We start from the raw sequence: 16,577 nt of genomic DNA, 5'->3' as shown, positions 1-16,577 counted from the left end.
CCTCTACAAAACTACAAAAATTAGCCTGGAGTGGTGCTGCACACCTGTAGTCCCAGCTATTCAGGAGGCTTAGGTGAGGGGAGTACTTGAGCCAGAGAGGTGGAGGCTGCAATGAGCCAAGATCACGCCACTGTATTCCAGCCTGGGTGACAGGGCAAGACCTTGTCTCAAAAAAAAAAAAAAAAAAAAAAAAAAAGGAAAAAAAGGAAATTGGTTATAAATTGCTTCTGTTTTCAAGGAAAATGCTAGCTTTTTTCCACTGAGAATTTCAAAGCTATATGGAATCGTACGTATCTAGTCAAAACTCTACGCTGAAAAGAAAGTAATTACAGTACTGACAACATATGTAAATTGCTAGTTAAATGGTGAAAGGGACACTTTTTGAAGTAACATAATTATCCCAAGGTAGGATCTTCTCATATACCAGATTAAATACTTTAATTGTGGCTTTTCATTAGTACTACCCTGCAAAATCTCATAAACACAAGAGTAAACTGGTTTTAAAATTACTAAGCTAAAATTCTTTTTGAAATAGTACGAAATAAATTCAAACTCATGTGCATTATACTTCTATTATCTGATGCAGTGTATTTTTAAAAAACAAATTATCTGCTTACTTTAAAAAGTTCATATTCAGAAACAGAAATAAAACCCCTGAAGTAGAAATTCAAAAAATGTGATCTTGCTAAAATTCTATATAAATCTAGGCAAGTCACAAACTCTGTAGAATTCCTTCTCTATAAGAATTAAAGCTCTGACTAACCTAGAAATCTCTGATGATCAAAAGAGATTATGCAAAGACAGTAATGTAAATATCAGAGGTTACATTACTTACAAGTTTTTAAATCTGATATTCCAAACTTGAAAAATATTTAAAAGGTTAGTCAAACTAGTATTTAGTCATTATGTTAAAATATTTTAATTACTTTTTCCTAAATTATGTATTTCTTAAATATAAATATAAAAGCTAATCGTACTTTAAATTTTACAAGGGAAAAATGGGAACAAAAATCTTTGTAATTATTACTATATACAGTACGATATACAGCTATATAATTATTCCAAAAGAGTAAGTTATTTGAAAATGATAACATTCTTTATGAAAATGAAAACTTAAACTAGGTATAACAGGGATTAAACAGTTGAGCTAGTGGGCTAGATTTGGACAGCAAAATAAACTGATTCACAACAGGGTAGCTTCAGTAAGAACCTAAACTCACCCACAAAACAGTGCTCAAAGAAGAGAAATTATTTTTAGAAGGGGATGGTGGGGATAGACTACTAGAAAATATAACTTAGTTTTGTTGTTTATAAGTAATCATCTTTTTTTTCCTATTTAATGAGAAACTAAAACTCTTATGTTTGAAAGTGATGATAAACTTACAAAGACTCAATACTAATAAATTCAATACAATTTCATCTAGATCACACATGGCTATGAAGGAGGGAGGAAGAAAATTTCTGAGTCTTAGGAAGAATGTATGGACTATAAATATAGTTCTAAGGAGCTAGTATATACAACTGGATATCTAATTAAAATAACACCTACTACTAACTTGAATGCTAAAGATGCTTTATAAATGTATTCACTACCTCATTTAAGGTTTTAACTCTTTCTTGGGAGACAAGCAAAAAATGACAACCCTCGTTTAAAGAAATAGAAAAAAGGGAAATAAATGTATCGCGAGCCTTATCAATCTGATGTACAAAAACAGAACTATAGGCTGTCTCTTTTACCTCTTAAGGGTATTTTCTGATGAAAAGGATAGCGATCTGGCTGTCTGCACGATATAATATGACGGCCAGCAGTTGTCCCTGCAATCTTTTCTTCATAACCAGAGAAAAGCATAGGAAAGCATAAGCCTCATATATAGGTTTCTAAACTAGACAACAATCAAGATGTGATGATATAATAATCAGCATCCACTCTGCAATACAATTATGTATGAGTCTTCCTTATAAAAAGAATATTCTCAGACTGTGACATACCAGAATCATCCATCACTGCAATAGCTTGTTCTGCTTTATGTTGCAGAGCTAGTAGTGCAGCCTGCCGTCCCTGTAGAGCTCTCAGTTGCTCCTGCTGTTGTAACATTCTTTTTAATAAATCATGTTGTTTCTTCAAATTTTCTATCTCTTCCATAGGCTCCTGCTGAGGATCTCTGGCCTGGAAAATTAGACCAACAATACCTGTAACTGAGTATTAAAATCCATGTTGCTGTTTCAACTATCAATAGCAAAGTACATACATCAGTAACAAATTATTAAATATACAACCCTAGATATAGTTTTAGTAGACATGAAGGAAAAAGAATAAGAATAGAACGGTGACACAGAGATATAGCCTGCCACTTAAGAGCTAGGCAATTTCACAGTAAAAAGCTATAAGCAATGGCTTAGCAGAAATAGGAATGAACAAAAGCAAAAGCAAAAGACATACAAAACATAAAACAGAAAGGCCAAGAGGGACACACACACCCCCCCACACCTGAAAGAATCTAAGCCCCTAAAGTAGGAGCACATTATGCTGGATTAATGATCTGAAAGTCTTTTTTAAAAAAGACTTGAAGTAATATTTATAAACAACAACAAAACCTAGAAAGCAGGCAAGCCTACTATTTCTAACAAAGGACTGAAATTTTAAAAATATATTTTTTATTTGATAATCTTATGTAAAAAGATTTTAACTGCATCACATTATCAGACATATAAAGAAACAAAAAATTTTATATTCTGTATCAAAGGCATCATTATTTTCCTCTTAAATTATGTTCATTCAGTCAAGTCTGATGACATAAAATGGAAGTAAATACTTCCAAATTCCCCCAAAATGCTAGGAGGTTATCAACTAGTCTAAAAGCAGAGGGATGAATTAAATAAGTGCCACTTACAAAAATGATAAAGTTTTAAGTGTTAATCTTCAAACTATTCAAAATGTAACCCAAAAAGAAAATGGAAAAGCAAAGCAGGCACAAATTTAAATACAACCTGGAAACAACATATTACAGGCTAAATTATACACTGAAATGTGTACTCTAACTTTATTTTTCATCACTGATTTGCCGTTTAAAAAATGTTTTAAAAGTTCAATAATTTTACCTAATATTTACATAAAATATTCCATCCTTGTTTCACTAGGTCAATTTTAAATTTGCATTGCTTTTATGTAAATTTTAAATAAATACTAAGGAGAGCAAAGAATTTCAAAAATGTCTTTTGATAGTAAATGCACTGGTCTACACCTTCCTAGGCACATTTGATTCCTAGAGAAATTATGGAGCATAGAGATGGGCTCAAGAGAAACTCCCTTCTGAACGACATCCTTTATCATTACTATATAAAAATATCTTTATCTCCCCAAATAGAACTCATCAGTATTGTGAATAAGCATGAGTAATTGTGATAATATTTTACACTGACTTGGAAATCAATAAAATTAATAAGTAAACAAGTAAGTATATGGCAGAGAGTTAAATATTCAACAAAGTTATGATCAAATAGGAAGTAAAATATAATTACATTATTTCATGTAAACTATACATGGTCAGTGTCATATTTATCCTAGACTGTCTCTTGACTTCCTGAGCATGGGAAAGAAACAGCCTACCTGGATCTTGGTCAGCCAATATTTATTAGAGGTTTTTCTGTAGTCTTGAACCTCTAATAAACTGAAACTTTTAACAATTAAGTACTGTTTATTCAATTCTCTCCTGTAACGGAAGTTATCTTGTAAATATTTACATCCATTTCCGTGGAAATTCATCCTAGTCTGGCTTATTTTCAGACAGTTTCCTTTTTCAGGAAAAAAAAAAAAACCCAAAACTTTGAAGGATAGAGATAATTATCAACAGTTAGCCCTCTCAGGATGCAGCAAAAATAATTTTACAATGATTTCATCAAAGTCAATGGTAAAATGTAAAGTCAAACCAAATAGGCACAGGTATCAATGGAATGACTAAAGAAAATTTCTCCAGGTTGATTAAATACTCGTTTAAAATATTATAAATTATAATTAGGAGAAAAAATATGCAAATAAGAAAAACATACTTTTAAGTTCCTTAATCCTTATTAGTTACAAAACTATGATAACCTTATTATAAAGAATTCTAAGCTATTAAACACAATTATCTTCAAATTTTTCACTAATCCAAAATTGAATTCTCAACAATTTTCAAAATTTGTGAAGTATTACTACTACTTAATAACCTTCACATTCATATAAATAACATTTCAGACTGATGCTCAGAAAAACTGAGCCAATGGATGGGAGTAGAGCCTATGACCAAATATACACAATGAGAAGATGAGAAAATAAAAAGATATATCAAGGTAGAAGTAAGAACACACAAAGAAGGCACCTAGAATAGAAATCCAAAAAGGATGCTAGGTGTATATTCATTCTTCAAACACATACTTTTGTTTTTTTTCTATTAAACACATATTTTTATTTGAACTTTGAGTCACTTTCACCAACTAGAATTTTAGTTTACAGATTAAAAAAATAACTTAGGCATCAAATCTTGAGTTGCATATATGTAATAGTCCCACTTCAGAGAACACTCAATCTTCATTTCCTCTACTCAACTGAGGATCCCCTAGTAAATTCATGGATCCAAATGTATTTTTACAGCTTCAGATACTTATGTACTTCACTTCCTTCATGTGAAGGGTGAGGAACTATATGCCCAGAGAAGATAAAGCTGTGACTTATCCAATGTCACAGTTATGAGAAATCAGGTTCTTAGGCTCTAGCATTCTTCATGTCATACTGTCTGCTCCAAATTATGTGCCTGGATTCTAAACACAAAAGTGAAAGACACCATGTCTGAAGCAGCATAGCTGGTTTGGAAGATAGGGCAAGCTCAAATGAAGTAACTAGCAATGATGAAAATAATGGTAAAACAAAGGTACATGGTACAAAGAAAGCCTATAAATTTCAAGAGGTGAGATTAAATGAGGAGGTAATGAGGATAGGAAAACAATGAGGGCATGGCTACTCATAGAGGCTGTCTTTTGTAAAATTATGCAAGATGTCATCACGTCTTGAAATATTTCATAAAGTTGAATGTGTCCTTGGTAGGCAGCTCTAGAATATCAATCATTTCATATCATGTGTAAGTCTCAAGGTTGCTTTCAACTCCGGATTCTCATGTAAGACCTCAACTGTGTTTTCCACTATCCTAAAATACAGTACTACATTTTGAAAAGATTCTTTGGAGGAAATGGGGGTGGGGTGGTGAGAATGACAGTTCCTGCATAATAGAGAAAAAATAAACACAGGTGGTGGGAATTAAGGTTTTTTTCCTGAAGAAATTAAAATGATCTTGCAAATGGAGTATCAACAAAACAATAATCAGATAGCCTTTAAGAAATGAAATTAAAGAAAGTCAAACTGGAATAAACTCCAAGAAGTGAATGCAAGAAAGTGTAATATTTATTTATAAGGATACTATTCAAAGAAACATAAAAACAGAAAAGTGGTTTTTAAATTATATGTAATACCTTAGGAAAAAAAGAATTAGCGGACAGCGTAGTAACTATTAACTCTTAAATTTTGCTCATCACGATTCAGAAGGATTAAAGCAGAAAAACAAAATTCCAAATGTTATCTATTATTTAATTGCTTTTCTCCAATGCTACTAGTTTTTAAACTAATCAGCTACTTTATTTACTCTTCTGTTGAACTGGGGCAATTCCCGTAACTAATTTCAAACCGTGTTCTCAAATTTTTGTAGGAACCAGAAAAAATAAACAATAAAAAACTGCCAAAATATCTACAGGTTAAATTTTTTTGAGACTGTCTTGCTCTGTCACCAGGCACCAGGCTGGAGTGCAGTGACGTGATCTCGGCTCCCTGCAATCTCTGCCTTCTGGGTTCAAGCAATTTTCCTGCCTCAGCCTCCCGAGTAGCTGGGACTACAGATGCGCACTACCACGCCCAGCTAATTTTTGTACTTTTTTAGCAGAGATGGGGTTTCACCATGTTGGCCAGGATGGTCTCGATCTCTTGACCTCGTGTTCCGTCCGCCTTGGTCTCCCAAAGTGCTGGGAGAGGTTAAGTTTTATCATTTATAAACAGCCACAGACACCCCCTCCCCCCCCCCAAAAAAACCCCCATAAAATAGCTACAAAATGGGAAAGTGTAATCCTAGGTAATAAACCAGTAATAAAACATACAAAATTAGTCTTACCTACACTCAATTACTAAAATAGTACTTTGATCTTGCCAACAGATATGAGCACTTTTATAAATACTTTTATTCAAACTCAAAAAGTGGACCTACAAATAGTTGTATTTAAATCTAACTAGAATGCCATTATGCAAACAAATCATGGAAAATTTTAAAACCATTTAAAAGAAACACTGCAAAAAAACCCAGCAAAAACAGTAGCAACCAAGTCAACTGGATTTTTTTTAAAAAGCGAATGAAAGGAGTTTCCAAAAACAACAAAAATATAAACCAAAAAATCCAGTATTAAAGAGTACCATCTAAATTTATTTATTATTTTTTTTTAATGTAATCTCACTCTATCACCCATGCTGCAGTGCAGTGGCACGATCCTGGCTCACTGCAACCTCTGCCTCCTGGGTTCAAGCAATTCTCCTGCCTCAGCCTCCTGAGTAGGTGGGATTACAGATGTGCGCCACCATGCTGGCTAATTTTTGTATTTTTAGTAGAGATGGGGTTCTGCCACGTTGGTCAGGCTGGTTCCGAAGCCCTGTGACCTCAGGTGATCCACCCGCCTCCGCCTCCCAAAATGCTAGGATTACAGGTGTGAGCCACTGCACCCTGCCCCATCTAAATTTATAAACACAAGTAACAGAAACAAAGGGTAACTGACTCAGAGTCAAGGTTTAAGAACATGTTACTAATTGTGCCCGCAATTTTAAAAAAAGGGAATTACATTTCGAAACCTTTGTTAACATAAACTAAAAATAGCTGTCAGATATAACCCAAGTATAACCATAAGAAAGTAGAAAGAAAAACACTAAGGGCTAGAATTTTACTAACGCAAATTACAGTATGACAACCTTATTAAAAATTAATATGTAAGAGTAATAGCAAGAACAGAAAAGCAAATAAAGAGGAAATATGAACAAAAGAAGTACTCATTTAGAGACTTCCTTGTAAAGTATACCTGTGACGGAAATCCACGTTTTCGGCTATATTTCCTATTAGGCCTCAGTTCCCTGTCATTTTGAGGAGGTCTGTCACCTTTCCCTTTTCGACTTGTAGTAACGTCAATGTCTGAAACCTGTTCTTGTGAAGCTGAATTCCCTAGTTTGTCCTCAATGCACGGCCGAATTCTCAGACTAAAAGATGCCTCCTCCTTTATTAAATAGTGTAGCATATTAATGTCTTAACACAAACTCTTGTTTAACATATAAACCAGCCTTGTAAAACAATTTAAAAAGTACCAGTCCACCTTTTTAAAAAACTAAAATTAATCCACATCCCCCTCCGAGTGGCAGTAAACTTAGTCTTTTACATTTTCTGTAGACTGGACCGTTGCTTACGGTAAATAAGCAAGTACCACATCCTACACAATTTCCAAACTATACAACTATTAAAGCACATTTTTAACATTTATTCTGCTACATGTTATTAGTCAACTTTCATGTCATGATTTTATATTATGAAAGAAATTGTTATCACAAGGAATACTTTATATAAATTACAATAAATCTATACAAGTTCCCACTCCTCCATGACAGAATTCCTTTGCCCACATAGTCCCAATCCTTCCATTTCTGCCGGAATGTAAGAAAGAAATTATTCCTAGCACCACTGTAAATAGAAAAAAAACAATTTCCCCACAGTAAAATCCATTCTTCAACAACTGTTTGGATCAAGCTCTCTAAGTATCTCCTGTTGAAAATAATGTAGAGAAAAGAAATTCAAATTGCCTCTTCAAATCAGGAAGGGCAGGGAAGAAGGAGGAGACAGATAAGAACTATGCAGGTCAACACTAATAGGAAATAAACCTTCAAACTCCTAATGCTGAATGGCATTTTGAACACCTTAAAACCAGAAGAGATACATGGTTATCCTCTCAAAACATGGTTACTAGATACATGGTTATCTAGTCTGTAATAGATACTAAAGTTTAATAATTCATGGTTATAGGCACACCTGTTTAAAATGCCTAAAAACACCCTAGTATTGAAACATACTAATATTGTTTTATGTTTCCTCAAAGTTCTGTAAATTCCTAATTATTTTTCAGAGAAACAGTACGTCAACAAATTTCATTTTGACGAGTCAGAAATTATAGTACTTTTCTCATTGTGAATAAACCACAACATAAATGCGATCTTGTCCCATTTACTAGTTTTTATCTCAATTTTTCAGTCATCTGGTTTTGCTACAGTACTAGGATAGAGTCCTAGAAATGGAAAACTCTAATATCCGTAAGGAGTCCTCAGTGGCAAATGAACTTGGCAATTTCCAAAAGATTATACGCTAAGTAATCACTAATGTTGCCTATAGTCCTTAATTCCACAATCAATTTTAACTTGCTTAATGCTTCTTAAAATTAGTGAAGCTTTGCTGAACAAAACAAACTACAAAAACGTTTCCATAAACTGATTATGAAAAATTACCAAATTTTCAAATCAATCATTAAAAGCATTTTTCGGGTTAATAAAACTTTTAACTTCTGTGTTTAAACACAGAATAATACACACAGCATTAATAATTTGAGGGTTTCTTTCCTGGAATACACTTTTCATTAGGGAACACCTATAAAATAACATCTTGAAAACTGGGGAAAAAGTTTAAACCTTCATTTCCAGCCATTTAATTACCAAAAAGCCGCTTACCGTGGTATCTGAAGCCTCAGACTGCACATCTATGTTTAGCGATGTGCTCTCAGCTACAGAACCAGATCCCACAGCTGAATCTATAGTCCGAACATCCTCCTCCTCATTTTCTCTAGCCTGAAATATTTTAGTGGTATAAATCATACAACTATTAAAATGGGCAGTAAAATGTTATAATGGATGGCAAGATTTTTTGAAAATATGTTAACTCCTCTGGGGTGGCATCAGAATGTCATCAGTATATATACACTGAGATACTACAAAAATAACCCCATATATTATTTTAAAAGTCTAATACTTACAAGGATTTTTTTAAGAAATCTCATATATGACTTCTCTTGTTCTTTAAGGTGATCTATTAGATGAGTAAGGCGCTCAACATTAGCAGACCTCTCATTTTTCTCCACAAGATCTTCCCGCATGGAACTAGCTTTAGTAATATAATCACGAATTTGAACAAGCCTGCTTACAATCTGCAGGGGAAATATTAAAAAAAAAAAAAAAATTACACAATATATACAACTGAGCATAATTAGTTCAATAGCAACAGTTTTACAAATTTTTGTTTCAAAGATAACCAAAGATAGTTGGTTTATTGTGAGAATACTTGCAAAAAAATCTAAATCCAACTTAGATTTTCATCAAAATATAACTGGTAATACTAAAAACTCCAATCACTGTCAATTTAAAAATAAATTTTAAAATCTTAATCTACAGTATCAGAAAAATTTTACTTCTAGAACTGTACACCAAACTACTTTTTTTTTTTTTTTTTTTTTTTTCGGTGGTTGGCTCTTGTTGCCCAGGCTGGAGTGCAATGGCGCAATCTCGGCTCCCCTCAACCTCCGCCTCCTGGGTTCAGGCAATTCTCCTGCCTCAGCCTCCTGAGTAGCTGGGATTACAGGCACGCGCCACCATGCCCAGCTAATTTTTTGTATTTTTAGTAGAGATGGGGTTTCACCATTTTGACCGGGATGGTCTCGATCTCTTGACCTCGAGATCCACCCGCCTCGGCCTCCCAAAGTGCTAGGATTACAGGCGTGAGCCACCGCGCCCGGCCAAACTACTTTTTATATATGTTTTCCTAATGTTTACATACTGTTATAAATTAATTAAATATTACAACAAATACTTTTGCAACTACTTTTCAAAAAATTATAGTGTCATTTAAAAAAATTCTTACAAAAATCTATTAATCACTTTGCTTCCAATCCCCCTTTACTAAAAGCTGGCAATACAGTATTTCACAAATAAACAGAAGTCTTAATTAACCTGAATACGCCATTTCTAAAATTATTTTGGATAAACAGAAATTTACTCTAAGTAAATCTAGTAGATTAACAAAAGGGGTCAAGGAATTACTTTAATTCCACCTAGCTAAAATTCCTGTGTGCATAACTTAATTTTTAAAATCTTAATGTTCATATTCTGAGATTTATGAAAAAAATGAGCAAGAAAAAGAAATGTGTATTACCTGGCTGCTCTCCATCGCAGGCTCTCCCCTCCCATCTTCTTCAGAGACCTGACAGTTTTGCAAGAGGTCATTACTTAAAGCAGAAGCAAATAACTCTTTACACTGTGCTGATCCAATCATTTCTCTCTTTGGGGGACTTGCAGATGCATCTTTGCTCTTGTTAGTATTAATCTGCATAGGCAAAAAGTTGAAGGGCTTTCGGTTTTCACTAAGCTGACGTTTGTTGTTAGCAGCTGTTGCTCTACCTTGAGAATCACTTCCAATGCTTCTCTATATATAAAAAAGAAATTAAATGACACAAACATTAACCTTATGACAAAATTTTGTTTTAATCCCAATGTTCTTAGTTTCACCATCAGATACTGATTCAGGAGATGTGCACAAACAGCTTTGTAGTAAGATCTCAAAGAGCTTTGGCTCTATAACAGTCTGTTACTAAAATATGAAAATCAGATTAGCAGTTTCCAGACCTCAATTTGTTGAGGCAATTCAACTGATGAATATGAACAAGATTAGTCTAAGAGCTTGAGTATCCCTTACCCAAAATACTTAGGACAAGAAGTGTTATGAATTTTACTTTTTTCCATATTTTAGAATACATGCATAAACATGAGATATGTCCTCGGAAAGGGACCCAAGTCTAAACACAAAATTCATTTATGTTTCATATGTACCTTATACACATAGTCTGAAGATAATTTTACACAGTTTTTTTGTTTTTTGTTTGTTTGTTTGTTTGTTTTGGTTTTTTTTTTTTTTTGGGAAGGAGTCTTGCTGTTGCCCAGGCTGGAGTCCAGTGGCACCATCTTGGCTCACTGCTACCTCCACCTCCCAGGTTCAAGTGATTCTTCTGCCTCAGCCTCCCAAGTGGCTGGGACTACAGGCGCATGCCACCACACCTGGCTAATGTTTTTGGTATTTTTTTAGTACACACAAGGTTTCACCATGTTAGCCAGCATAGTCTCAATCTTCTGACCTCAGAATCCCCCCACCTCGGCCTCCCAAAATGCTGGGATTACAGGCGTGAGCCACCACATCCGGCCAATTTTATACAATATTTTTAATAATTTTGCTGCATGGTGGCTCACGCCTGTAAACTCAGCACTTTGTGAGGCCGAGGCGGGTGAATCACAAGGTCAGGAGTTCAAGATGAGCCTGGCCAAGATGGTGAAACCTCATCTCTACTAAAAATACAAAAATTAGCCAGGTGCGGTAGCAGGCGCCTATAATCCCAGCTATTCAGGAGGCTGAGGCAGGAGAATCACTTGAACCTGAGAGGCAGAAGTTGCAGTGAGCCGAGACTGCCTCACTGCACTCTAGCCTGGGCAAGAGAGCAAGACTCCGTCTCAAAAAAATAATAATAATTTTGTTCATCAAACAAAGTTTTGACTGCGTTTTCACTATAGTTCGTCACATGATCACAGGTGTGAAATTTTCTATTCATGTTGGCACTTAAAGAGTTTTGGATTTTGGAGCATTTCAGATTTTCATAAACAAGAATGCTCAATGTGTTCTAGAACCATGAATCACACTTTAACTCACATTGCTTTCTGCTACTTGCTTATAGCATTTTTATAGGCTTTGAACCAAATGAATCAATAAAAATTATTAAAGACGTGTCTACATGAAGAACTGTCCAGCTCAGTGCCTGACATACAGTTAAGTGTTCAGTAATAAATAGATATTAATGATTCATGATCATCACCAACATCCTATCAGACTTGGATCTACCTTTTCACATTTTTGGAAATGTATACATTTCTATAACATACAGATCTGACAGTAAAATATTTGTCAAGAGTTTATTATCATTTCAACTTGCTTTTAGATTTAAACTTTATTTTGGTGATTACAATTACAAAATAGTTTCATTCTAAACTTGAGGTAACCCAGTACATCCCACACTTAGCCAATGATAAATATACTAACCTGGAACTTTCCATTACTTAATACCAATTTTATTCAGTTACTAAAATGCTAAATTTAGTTTCATAGTAAAATCACTTTAGTCATATAACATAGTAATCAAGTCCAGAAATACTTGTCTTCAGCAAATTTAGAAATGAGACTTCATTTCCCTCTAAAGAACACAGGACCATCCCCTGTGATTAAAATTCTGTCCATAGGCACAGAAACTTAAAAAAAAAATTACATAAACAACTCAATTTTTTATTCCTAAGACAAATTATTTAATCAATTTCAAGTATTTCTCACAGTAATTAACTTGATTTTTAAACAATAATTCACAAACCTGATCTAAATCACTGAAGTTTATCCGCTGTTTCAGTTTCTCCAATTCTGCCTGCTCTGGAACAGACATCTGAGTCATGTATCTACTGTGTGGAAATGTATGTGGAGTCTTTGTTCTTCGCCTTCCAACTCCTGGTGACGACTCAGGAGAAATATCATTAGTTACTCTTTTATCACTTTCTACGCCAAACTTTTTCTTGTTCTTTTCTGATGATCTATTTGCCTTCTTCTGTTGGCCACCCCAATCCTTTAAGAAAGTAAAAGTAAAAGTTAACCTGGCCTCCATCAAACCAGGAAAATAATTTGGCATAATTAAAAAGTTCTGGTCAGTATTAAAACAAAAAAATGACAAAAAAAATTCTGACATAGACTTATACTCCTAGAGACAATTATTTACTTCAATTAACCCATTTTTTCCCTCATTACTTCTACCTGAATTTTATAGGCCATCCTTTAGAAAATAGGCTACTTATCATAGATCACTAACAAACACAAATCCTCAAATGCTAACCCTAAAATCAACCTGAATATTTCCAAAAGAATTTTTTAAAATTATTATTTTCTATCTTAGATAGAATAGTGAAATAAATTAGATACCTAGTATAGTGAAATAAATTAGATACCTTTATTGACCTCCTATAAATATGCATCATAAAAAGATCTGAAATCAAATCGACCTGGGTTCTAAAAATTATTACTGTTTTCTGAGAAAACTCTCCACTGTGTGACCCTAGGCTATTTATTTCACTTCCCATAGTCTCAGTTTCCTAATTTCTAAAATAGTGTCATCTTCAAAATAGGATTAAAAATAATTAGTACCTAGCACTTAGTAAGCAATAAATATAGCTATTACTTTCACAGGTAAAAATGTACATAATATCTAATATGGAATTATAAAAAGTACCTGTAAAGTGAAAAACATTTTTATTAGTTATACCCACATAACCTAATTCATTCAACAAAAAGGTCTATAAATTCCCATTTTATCTAACTGGAAGACTCTTTTAGTTACTACTACAGCAAATCACTTGGGATATTTTCCTGATTTTAACAAAACCCGTTCTTTAAAAACTGTCCTTCCACCCAATCTATGAGTGTGAGTGGACAGTCCTGCCAACCTGTTATACTACTTACCTCACCCCACCCTGGCCGTGGAAGACTAAAAAAAAAAAACACGTATCTAATCCAAATTAGGATAATCACACTTTAAAATTTCAAATTGGAACTAAGAGATAACTAGTCAGTACATAATTGCACCCATAACTAAAAACTTTAGAACAATGGGACGGCCACAGTATACCACAGGGACCAGAGGAGAGAAAACTTGTCTGTGAAAAGAAAGCAGTTAGACAGATGCATTCAGAAGCAGAGGAAGGGTGGTGAAAATGTAATTCTTGCCAACTTTCCAATTCCTTTTTCTAGTCCCTTCCTAAAACCCAGCTGCATTCCTTTAACGTAGTTTCCATAAAAAACACTTGTACATCTTTATATAATAGTAAATCTGCTTTTTGGCTTAAAAGCTAACTCAATTTTATTTCTGCTTCCTGCAGCTAAAAAGTCCTCAATTAATATAATAAACAGCCCAGGGTTCCTTAATATCTTGGCCAGCAAGTGTTTACAAAGAGGTTCAGTAAGTGAAATTTGGTCCGTAGGTTAAATTTGGTCAGGGAAAAACTGCATTAAATTTAACATTAATAGCCAACAACACACCATGAAGAGTAAGATACCATACCATATTGTTGAGCCTGTCATCAACACTCTCACTGCTCCAGTTTGGCAAATCCTGGTCATTCATGCCATCTTCAAAAGGACCTCCTCCTGTGGCCATACTGGCTTTAACAATTAACTCTCTGCAAAACAAGTAAGAACTCAGCTTTTTAACACATAAAAACAAACCAAATTTTAAAATCATGCCATGAAACTTAGCAATACAATTTCGAAGCATTGATTTTATGAACGAAAAAGAGGCACTGTCAACCACGTTATTGATTTAACTGCAATAGGCGTGTTATGATTAACATGAGTTAGGTAGCTGGAATGATACAGAAGGGGAAAACCTCTGAATATACCCTATACGCACGAGTCTGCATGCCTGAAGATTACTTACTTCATTCAACACAGTCCCAAAAGGTAGAACAGTAATGTAGGAAAAATGTCATAAACAGAACCAGAACTTCTCTCAGGAAAGAAACTATCTCTGTTCTGACAATGGACTTGAAATGAAGGTGATATCCTGAACATGGGTATTAGTTGTGTGCCAAAGATTCAAAAAGGAGAGGATTGCTCTGCAAGAAACAAGAAAGTTTTGGTTTTAACAGGAAGGAGGGTACAGTAACAAGATGATGATATGGTAGGCAAAAAGAAGCAGGAGTAGGGTCAAAAAATCCAAAAGTACAGGGGCCAGAAGACATTTTAAGAATGGTGATGCTTACTACCCTTTCATTTGTATTAGTGCTTTCTCTATCTTGGTAAAGACTACCAAACTCAAATCCTCCCCATAAAAACGGTGTTATTGCTTGCACATGTGAAAATCAAGAAAGGGAATGAATTTCATACCTGGGTTAAAGAGATGAGAAACAGAAGCAGCAATGGTGGCAAAAGAGGTTCAAAAGCAAAGATAACCATCAGAAAACAAGATTTCTGCATAATCTTGTGGAAGACTTAGGACTTCCACTAGCTGTGGGATTGTACACATTGGAGAGGTGCTAGTTCAAAGAGGAGAGGTTGAGATAATTTTGTCTAAAATTCAAGGGGCAGGAAAAGCCATTAAACTACAAACAAATCGCTGACATTCAAAAGAGACAGTTTGGCCAAGGTCATTCAGCTAAAAATGGCAACAAAAAAATAATCATAGGCTGGGCACGGTGACTCGTAACACCAGCCGAGGCAGTGAGGGGGTGGGGGAGGGGATCACTTGAGGTCAGGAGTTCAAGGCCAGCCTGGCAAACATGATAAAACCCCATCTCAACTAAAAATACAAAATTAGCTGGGTATGGTGGCAGGCACCTGTAATCCCACCTACTCCAGAGGCTGAGGTAGGAGAATCACTTAAACCAGGAAAGCAGTTGCAATGAGCCGAGATTGCTCCACTGCACTCCAGCCTGGGCGACAAGAACGAAACTCCATCTCAACAATATAAAATAAAAATTAATTATAAATAAATAATAATGATACAAATCCAAGTTGCTTTAATTCTAAGATTCTAGCCCATCCCATTCACTAAGAAAAAATATCAAAAAGATTATCAGCCCTGAAAAAGAATTTGTCCCACAGATGTTTTAATGCTAGAATATCTGTTAGGATAACATATTAACAAATTATATAGCAAGTTACATTTTATCTCAAAATAAAAATGAAAAAATTCAACAAAATATTTTTAAAATCTTAAAAATCACAAATACACTGACCCTGCCTCAATTTTATTTTACTGTTTTTGTTTTTTTATGAGCATATATTACTTTCATAATTCTCTAAAGAATTGAAAACAAGTATTTGTTAAACCAATAGTCAACATTAAGCTTAAAATAACACATGAAGGACATCCCAAATAAAGACTGAAGTAAGAATTCACATATGAGTTACTTAGCATTCTTTCAGAAATTCTATCAAACAGAAAAATATGAAACAGAATATTAATATTGAAAAGAGGAAAGGTGGTATTCTTAAAGAGTATGTATTTTTTTTAAAATCTACAGAACTTCAAATATCACCAATACCACTTAGAAAACATAATGGGGAAAAAAGATGCCTATTAGGCAAACTGTCCTACACCTGCTGGGTAGAATACTAATTACTCTTCAAAATATGTAATTATGAAGACTGGGCAATATAACCTGTCTTTATATCATGAAAAAAGTCATATAAAAAAGAAAAAAAGCAGCATGAAAAATTATATATAAAACAAAAGCTAAGAAACTTTATTAAAATGCTTTCACAAAAGCAATTATTGGTTACACGGTAGGCAGGGTAGGCACTGGTGATTTTTCTTCTTTTTTCTGCCTCAGATAGTTTCAGGAATAGTTTACATAA

At 34.2% G+C, this 16,577-nt stretch overlaps 1 protein-coding gene across 19 annotated transcripts in view; it reads right to left on the bottom strand.

Moving 5' to 3' along the window:
- PCM1 (pericentriolar material 1) overlaps positions 1-16,577 on the bottom strand; it is a 115,883-nt gene that overhangs the window by 82,668 nt on the left and 16,638 nt on the right. For 7 of the 19 annotated variants that reach the window (XM_032287977.1, XM_032287965.1, XM_032287966.1 and 4 more), the window contains exons 2-8: positions 14,281-14,398; positions 12,550-12,795; positions 10,299-10,568; positions 9,127-9,297; positions 8,825-8,941; positions 1,990-2,167; positions 1,738-1,827 (exon numbers count right to left, since the gene is read on the bottom strand). In XM_032287977.1, the coding sequence (XP_032143868.1) occupies positions 1,738-1,827; positions 1,990-2,167; positions 8,825-8,941; positions 9,127-9,297; positions 10,299-10,568; positions 12,550-12,795; positions 14,281-14,398 (1,190 nt within the window). The remainder of the gene's footprint in view (positions 1-1,737; positions 1,828-1,989; positions 2,168-8,824; positions 8,942-9,126; positions 9,298-10,298; positions 10,569-12,549; positions 12,796-14,280; positions 14,399-16,577) is intronic. The other 12 variants (XM_032287969.1, XM_032287968.1, XM_032287971.1 and 9 more) reach the window with 2 other exon arrangements.

The sequence above is a fragment of the Sapajus apella genome, unplaced genomic scaffold (genome assembly GCF_009761245.1).
Source record: "Sapajus apella isolate SASKATOON/1434 unplaced genomic scaffold, GSC_monkey_1.0 scaffold21, whole genome shotgun sequence".
NCBI classification, from domain to species: domain Eukaryota; kingdom Metazoa; phylum Chordata; class Mammalia; order Primates; family Cebidae; genus Sapajus; species Sapajus apella.
This window is presented reverse-complemented; position numbering and strand designations above follow the sequence as displayed.